This window comes from Agelaius tricolor, unplaced genomic scaffold (genome assembly GCF_023055355.1).
Source record: "Agelaius tricolor isolate 1412-34295 unplaced genomic scaffold, bAgeTri1.0.p SCAF_28, whole genome shotgun sequence".
Lineage (NCBI taxonomy): Eukaryota > Metazoa > Chordata > Aves > Passeriformes > Icteridae > Agelaius > Agelaius tricolor.
Genome location: NW_027269288.1, coordinates 7,483,235 through 7,491,201, shown reverse-complemented (window position 1 = coordinate 7,491,201; position 7,967 = coordinate 7,483,235). Strand labels below are relative to the sequence as shown.

At 48.2% G+C, this 7,967-nt stretch overlaps 1 protein-coding gene across 1 annotated transcript; it reads right to left on the bottom strand.

The window, feature by feature from the left end:
- Positions 1 to 1,138: 1,138 nt before the first annotated feature.
- Positions 1,139 to 3,313, bottom strand: FNDC10 (fibronectin type III domain containing 10). The gene has a single exon (XM_071449318.1). It carries the CDS (start codon positions 3,058 to 3,060, stop codon positions 2,386 to 2,388), a length of 675 nt encoding a protein of 224 aa, XP_071305419.1. The 5' UTR covers positions 3,061 to 3,313; the 3' UTR covers positions 1,139 to 2,385.
- Positions 3,314 to 7,967: the final 4,654 nt, after the last annotated feature.

Genomic DNA, 7,967 nt, shown 5'->3' with positions numbered 1-7,967 from the left:
TGAGGATTTTTTCCCCATTATCACCACAGCACTTCCAGAAGAGCCTTTTTCTGCTCCCACCACCACCATTCTCCTCTCCTCCTCGTAAAACCTCTCCCTCTCTGTTGTATTTTCCATCATCCATTAGGGTTATACCATTATTATTATTATTATTATTTAGGGTATCCATTATTACCTGCAGAGATGTCTTACTGAAGACAGTCACGTTCCAAACTGTAAATTAAATTTCCATTTCCTCAGACTAACATCAGCATTACCACCTGAATTACCCAGTTATCTATAATCCAAACCTCTAGTAAATAAAATCAAGTATTCAGAGAATAAATAAAATCAAGTATTCAGAGAATAAATCTGTTATTTTCCCATTAATCCTGTCATAATTTTACAGTAGGCAACGGAATATTATTATGACCACTTTGGGCAGACTCACTTTGAAGTCAAGCAAGATCTTGAACCTTTAAATATTTATGGAATTTTCATTTCTTTTCATCATCCTCTTAATTTATTAAGTTCAATGCCAAGGTGGTACAAGGCTTATTGTTTATACAGCTGGTTTTCACATCTGGCAATTCATGACAAGATGAGGAACAGAACAGTGACATTGCTTGACAAAAGGTGACAGAAATGTACAAAATCAGTGGCACTCCAATGCTCCTGTGCTGAACTGGCTACAGCAAAAAAAAAAAACCCTGAAACCTTTAAAAGACCAACATTTGTCTTAATGTTCTTCAAAATTGCCTTTTCTTCCAGCAGTCCATCTCCTTAGGGATAAAAACCCAAAAATGAGGCATCAGTGAGGTGCTTAAATCCAGCAAGGTAATAAAGACAGAACAGCTCGGTGGAGTCAGCTGCAGGTGAGAATGGAACACAGCAGGAATAACAAACAAAGGAAAAGCTGGTGGTGAAATGCAGACCTTCAGCTCCTCAGCCACTCGAAGAGGGGATTATGCTCAGTACAAATACTGGGTATTATTAAGGATTCCACACATTTCCTATATTAACCCTCTACCACCAAGTTGAAACTTCACAAACAACTTTCACAAGGAAAAGCAAACAGGTCGTTCACCAGTGCTAAACATTGACACAAACAGATCACACTGAACCTGACAGTCCCTTTACAGAAAAGCCTTCCCCCTACTTTTCTTTTTTTTTTTTTTTTGCTTTAAGTGCACAGTTCCTAAGTGATAATAAATTAATTTTTTCGTGTTACAGCAGTTAACTACATACAAACAACACGTACTAAAAACTACCTCACTAAATACCTCTCTGAAGGTAACTACTTTGTGTATATATTAAATTTCAAGTAATGCTCAGCCCAAGTTGGTTGTTTGTTTTTTTCTTTTAAAGAAAACAATCAGACAAACCAACAACCACTAATTCCAGAGACGAGAACACGAGGGAGACACACTTAAAACTACAAGGACTACAGGAACAGCTACACCAATAGAAATGGGACAAATTCTCAGCACTAAGGCACAATAGAATCAGTACTAGAGTATGGCTAAAACCTTACTTCACTACAGCATCAAGTGAGGAGTTACCAGGGAGTGTTCCTACGCTCAAAACACTCGGCTACAACATCAGTGAGTTCTGTGGTCAAGAAGCTTCTACCTTAGTGCAGCTGCTTTGCTAAAGGAGGGGAATTTAGGGGGCGAGGGGGTGCTCACTTCTATCTTATAATTAAGGGTTGGTTCCTACTCGCTCAACGAAATGGAGTTTTCTTATTCAATTTATCCCTTTACCTGCACTCTTCGTGAAACTACAACACAATTCTGATGGGAGAAAAGCAGGTGTTGGATGTTGATGGTCGAAAACCCTCGACCAGAAAACCCCCGTGGTTTTTGGACAGTGGCCCCAAAATTTGTGACCACCAGAAAGCCTAATACAAAACCCACCTAAACCACGAGATTAAGTGGGCTTTGCATCAAACACACGCTTAGCTATGGGGTTTGTGGTCCCACCAGTCAGTCCTCCTGAACTTTAAACAACTTTGCCCCACAGGAAAAAAATCAAGCACGGCTCTAAGACCAAGAGGTTTTAGGCTTAAAATAAGGGTGCTCTGGAGAGTCTTTTCAAACAGGCCCTCGGTAAGATCTGCCGCTTGCCCTTAAAAACAGACGATTTCTGGCACTTGGGGACCTCTGCTATTGTTTTTTGATCCGCTGAGATGCCGCGAGTTCATCACGAACGCCTCCGGCCGAGAAGCCACCCCGGGAGGAAGGAGAGCTCCGAGCTCCGCTGGAAACGCGCATCCTGCAAATGTGGGCACAGCGCTGCCAGAACAGTCTGGAAAACCTCTTCCCTCGCCGGAGAGCGCCGGGCGCCGCATCACCATCATCATCATCATCATCACCATCACCACCATCACCACCATCCCCTCCCGCACTACGCGCGGCGCGCAGCGGCCGCCGCGTGCCCTCCGCGGGCGAGCGCGGGGCTCATGAGGTTCTCGGTGATGTAGGCCACGAGCAGGCAGATGAAGACGAGCATCACGCAGATGGATCCCCCCACGGCCGTCATGGCCACCACGATGTCGCGCATGGCCGCGGGCTCCACGCGGAACTCCACGCACTGCGCGGGCGGCGCGGGGCGCGGCGGGGCGAAGCGCGGCTGCAGGCACAGGCGGTAGCGCACGCTGCCGTGCGCCTCGGCCAGCAGGTAATCGCGACACGCGGCTCCCAGCTCCACGCTGTCGCAGGGGAAGCGCGTGTAGGTGCCGTCCCAGGAGCAGTTGAGCGCGAAGCCGCGCAGGGCGGCGGCGGGGCGAGCCGGCGGCCCCCAGTGCCGCATGCCCCACTGCAGCAGCACGCTGCCGTTCCGCAGCACGTTGGCCACCAGCGCGCCGCCCGCGGAGCGGTGGGCGCGGCACCCCCGCGCCGAGCACTGGAAGCCGCGGGCCGGAGGGCGGAAGCACAGCCGCGCCCCCGCCGCCGCCGCCGCAGCGCCATCGCCGCCCACCTTGTAGGGGCACCACGGCTCGTCGGGGTCGGGGTTGGGCTGGGCCAGCCCGAGGCACAGCAGGGCGAGCAGAGGAGGCAGCAGGCTGGGCGTGCCGGGCATGCCGGCGGCCGCGGCCGCATGGAGCCGCGGAGAGGCGCGGAGCGCGGGGCCGCTGGATGCGCGGGGCTCGGCAGCCGCCGCGGGGCCGCCAATGGAGAGGCGGTGCCGCCGTTAACTCTCGCCGGGCTGAGGAGCACCCGCCCGATGCGGCCGCTGGTGGCCGCCCGGACGCGGCTCTCGGGGATCCGCACGGCGAACGGAGCGCTGAGACCCCGCGGGGGCGGGTACGGGGGTGCTGAGACCCCGCAAGGACCCGCACGGGGGATGCTGAGACTCCGCAGGGGTCGGCACAAGAGGATGCTGAGATCTCCCGGGGGATGCTGAGACCCCACAGGGATGGGCACGGGGGATGCTGAGATGCCGCAAGGGGGGGATGCTCAGACAAGGGTTGGTACAGGGATGGTCCGACCCCAGGTGCGGGCACAGGGGATGCTGAGACCCCTTTAGGGTCGGCATAGGGGGATGCTCAGACCCCACAGGGGTTGGTACAGGGATGCTCAGACCCTCCAAGTGTCGGTACAGGGATGCTCAGACCCTCCAAGTGTCGGTACAGGGATGCTCAGACCCTCCAAGTGTCGGCACAGGGGATGTGCAGCCCCTCCGTGCCTCCCCCGGGCTCTGCTGTGCCCACTGGTGTCGTGTCCCCCAGGGCTTGGGGGGCTGCTCAGTCCTGTCTTGGTCGAGTTGCAGATTTCATCCCATACAAAAAAAAATTTATATATTCTTTAAAAATTTGTTTGTGGTTTCGATCTGGTTTTACATAGCATCCTATTTTAACTTTTATAGCAGAACATAAGCATTTGTTCATATTTAACCTGTAAAATACACTCATTCTCACGTTACATGGATTAAACCCCCCAAAAATGAGCTGGGGATGGCTGAGAGGTTCCTCTGTGCCCGGGGGCTGACACCAGCAGGGCTGGGGAAGGTGACAGAGCTCCCCTTCAGCTGATGCAAACCTCGTTGGAAGAATCGGAGCTCACATGGATTTTATTTTATTTTATTTTATTTTTAACACGGTGATAACCACACACCCAGGCTGCTTCAACCTCTTGGCTTTGGGAATTTAAATAAACTCGGCAAGGATGTACTTTAGACCCTCCCAGGAGGTCAGCTGAGAGCAGGAATAGCTCTGGGTCTTAATGCACAGCCTGAGACAGAAGGAACGAGGATATTCCTCTTCCTGCCTTGTCCCAAATTCCCTTTCCTGCATCCCCCAAATTCCTCCTCCTGCCTTGTCCCAAATTCCTCCTCCTGCCTTCCCCAAATTCCTCCTCCTGCCTTGTCCCAAATTCCTTTTCCTGCATCCCCCAAATTCCTCTAATTAATGTTCTCTGAACGACCTGGAGACAGGTACATGAGGGTATTGACTTGTCTAAATAGGGAAAGAAAAGAGCTCTAATGAAAGAATTATAAAAATACAGAATTAAACAAGGTTTGGAGATCCTTCGAGCTGTTAAATTGGTGAAAGTTGCTTTAAGTCCTTTTCTGAGTAGCAGGGGGAAAAAAAAGCAACTTTTTTTTTGGTTTTGATCGGGTTTTACATAAAGTTGTGCTCCAGATTTTATAGCAAAACAGAAGCACTTGTCTATATTTAACTTGTGAAATAGAATAATTAACATATTATTTTGTTAAAAGCCTCAGAAATGTGCCTGAACACGTTGCTGTAGTTCTTCACTGTTACCTATTTAGAAACACATTGCAGTTTCCTGTGCATGCTTCCTTTAAAAACAACATTTGAATTATGTAACTTGAAAATACAACAAAAATAAGATCCCAAGGCCTATTTTTATTCCACAGCCTGAACAAAACCAAGCCCAAATCATACCTGGAAGGTGATGCTTGCATATACACAAAGTGCAATTTGCAGCAGTGTGGAATTTGTTTAAATCATTTTGCTTTCTGATGCATTGAACATGAATGTTCTGACATCAGGACACCTTTTCCTGTTGGAAATACTGGATTTTTCAAGTGTATGTTTCCTGAGGAAATCTTTAATTTACCAATATCAAGTTATTTCCACATCTAATTTTTCACCAGATTGAATGGGGGTGTCTGCTAGCCTATGGAAAATTGCCAGAAATCTCTTTGGATACCAAGAGGGATCAATAAAAAAATAGGATCAGCATAGAAAAGGATGCTGAAGGTGCAGTTCTGGCTTGGAGAACACTCAGATGTTGCAGCAGGAAGAGGTGCTGTGCTGCTGGAGGCACTTGGCAAATTTATGTGTGGAATTCAGCCAGGATGCAGAAATGGAGCTCTGACAGCCCTTCCTGAGCAATGGGAGCGTGTTCAGCGAGGGGCTGGAGCCAAACCAAGCAAGATTTTCCTCCTTCAAACTTTGTGTCCTTCTCCCGATAGCAGTGATTGTTCCCAGAGCTGTCACTGCTGCCATGTCCAGGGAGGAGATCTGGCACCAACCTCTGTGGCTGCTTGTGAGGAACAACTTGTGATGGAAAACTTGTGAGGAACAACTTGTGATGGACAACTTGTGAGGGACAACTTGTGATGGAAAACTTGTGAGGAACAACTTGTGAGGAACAACTTGTGAGGGACAACTTGTGAGGAACAGCTTGTGATGGACAACTTGTGATGGACAACTTGTGATGGAAAACTTGTGAGGAACAACTTGTGAGGAACAACTTGTGAGGAACAACTTGTGATGGACAACTTGTGAGGGACAACTTGTGATCAACAACTTGTGATCAACAACTTGTGAGGAACAACTTGTGAGGAGCAACTTGTGAGGAACAACTTGTGATGGACAACTTGTGAGGAACAACTTGTGATGGACAACTTGTGAGGAACAACTTGTGAGGAACAACTTGTGATGGACAACTTGTGAGGAACAACTTGTGATCGACAACTTGTGATCGACAACTTGTGATCGACAACTTGTGAGGGACAACTTGTGAGGAACAGCTTGTGAGGAACAGCTTGTGATGGAAAACTTGTGAGGAACAACTTGTGAGGAACAACTTGTGATGGACAACTTGTGAGGAACAACTTGTGAGGAACAACTTGTGAGGAGCAACTTGTGAGGGACAACTTGTGAGGAACAACTTGTGAGGAACAACTTGTGAGGAACAACTTGTGAGGAACAACTTGTGATGGACAACTTGTGAGGAACAACTTGTGAGGAACAACTTGTGAGGAGCAACTTGTGAGGGACAACTTGTGAGGAACAACTTGTGAGGAACAACTTGTGAGGAACAACTTGTGATGGACAACTTGTGAGGAACAACTTGTGAGGAACAACTTGTGATGGACAACTTGTGATGGAAAACTTGTGAGGAACAACTTGTGAGGAACAACTTGTGATGGACAACTTGTGAGGAACAACTTGTGAGGAACAACTTGTGATGGACAACTTGTGATGGACAACTTGTGATGGACAACTTGTGAGGAACAACTTGTGATCAACAACTTGTGAGGAACAACTTGTGATCAACAACTTGTGAGGAGCAACTTGTGAGGAACAACTTGTGAGGAACAACTTGTGATGGACAACTTGTGATTAACAACTTGTGATGGACAACTTGTGAGGAACAACTCACCCTGAGTTCTGCTGGGAGATCCAAGGGTCTAGAGTGTGCTGCAGGGAGGGAAAATGGTTGGTACAGCAGTGAAGGCCCTGAACCCATCAAAAAAATTATAAAACTATGGGTTAACTACACTTCTGCACTTTTTTTGGCCTTGCACTGTGGCTGAGCAAAAATTCAATCATTTTTGCAGAGCCAAGCAGGCCCCCATGCTTTGGCCTGGTCAGCCTGGCTGTGCTGGCTCCCTGAATCCCTTTTTTCATTGTTTGCTCTGGTATCAATCCATCTGTTTCCTGAACTTGTTCTGTGCAGTAAAACCCAGCCTGGGCTTTCTCATGGCAATGCTTCAGCATTCTGCTGCTCAGACTAAACCCTGTGATGTGCCTGAGCTGAGAAGCCCCAGCAGGATCCCAGATTGCTTCAGAGCCTCCAGACAAACCCAGCACCACAGGCTTTGGCCTTTCTGCTTCTCCTCCACTGGATTTATTGTCTCTTCTCAAGGAAACACTGAAATAGTATCAAAACTCGCTGTGGGCCAGGCAATGAAGCACTGGCAACCTCCAGCCTCACGATTTATGCAGCACTCTGCTAATTTTAGTCTCAGATATGGCCAGGGCAGACAGTCCCCAGGGCAGAGATGTTTGCTCTCAGCTGAGGGCAGCACATGACATATGGTTCCTAAAGCATCCTCCGAGCTGGGAGCTTTGCATTCAGTTGAGTTGCTACGCTTCCCTCCAAGCCATGACTTTGAGGATTACTCACCCTAGACATGCAAACACAGAGAATCTGCCTCCTAATTTAGATTTTTTTTCCCTGCAGCCTGAATCCATGAGCAGCTTCATCCCCGCTGGGCTTCTATTTGCAGTGCTTGCTTCACTCCCAGTCAGGGCTGAACCTGGCAGAGCCAGGGAGGGAGAGCTGAGCTGAACACAGCTGGGGTGCTGGAACCCTGGCTGCTGGGAGTTTGAAACTTTCTGTTTAAAATGAAAACTTCCTGTGCTGACAGGCACAGAAAACTGCATTCGACCTGAGGCTGTGGAGAAGAGTTCCAAAATGGAATGAGAACTGGGATTGTGGGTGTGGAGCTGGTTAGAAGTGGAAAACTTAAAAGGGTTTGGGGATCAAAGGGTGGAAAACTTAAGAGTATGGGGGTTTAGGATATAGAAATAAATATGAAGCAAAATGGAGGTTTTAGGGCAGAGACAGGTTGTTCTTCTTTACCTTTTTGTCCTTCTCCATGGGTTTGGGTGGTTTTGTGTAATTGGACAGAAAAGTCCACATTGAGGATTTCGAGGGATCAGTTATTGGGTTAAAAGGAAAAATAATTGAGGTGTCATTTCTTAATTGGGTAGTTTATCCTTAAAA

Coding starts and splice junctions, on each gene's coding strand:
- FNDC10 (XM_071449318.1), bottom strand. CDS start 3,060: ATGCCCGGCACGCCCAGCCTGCTGCCTCCTCTGCTCGCCCTGCTGTGC.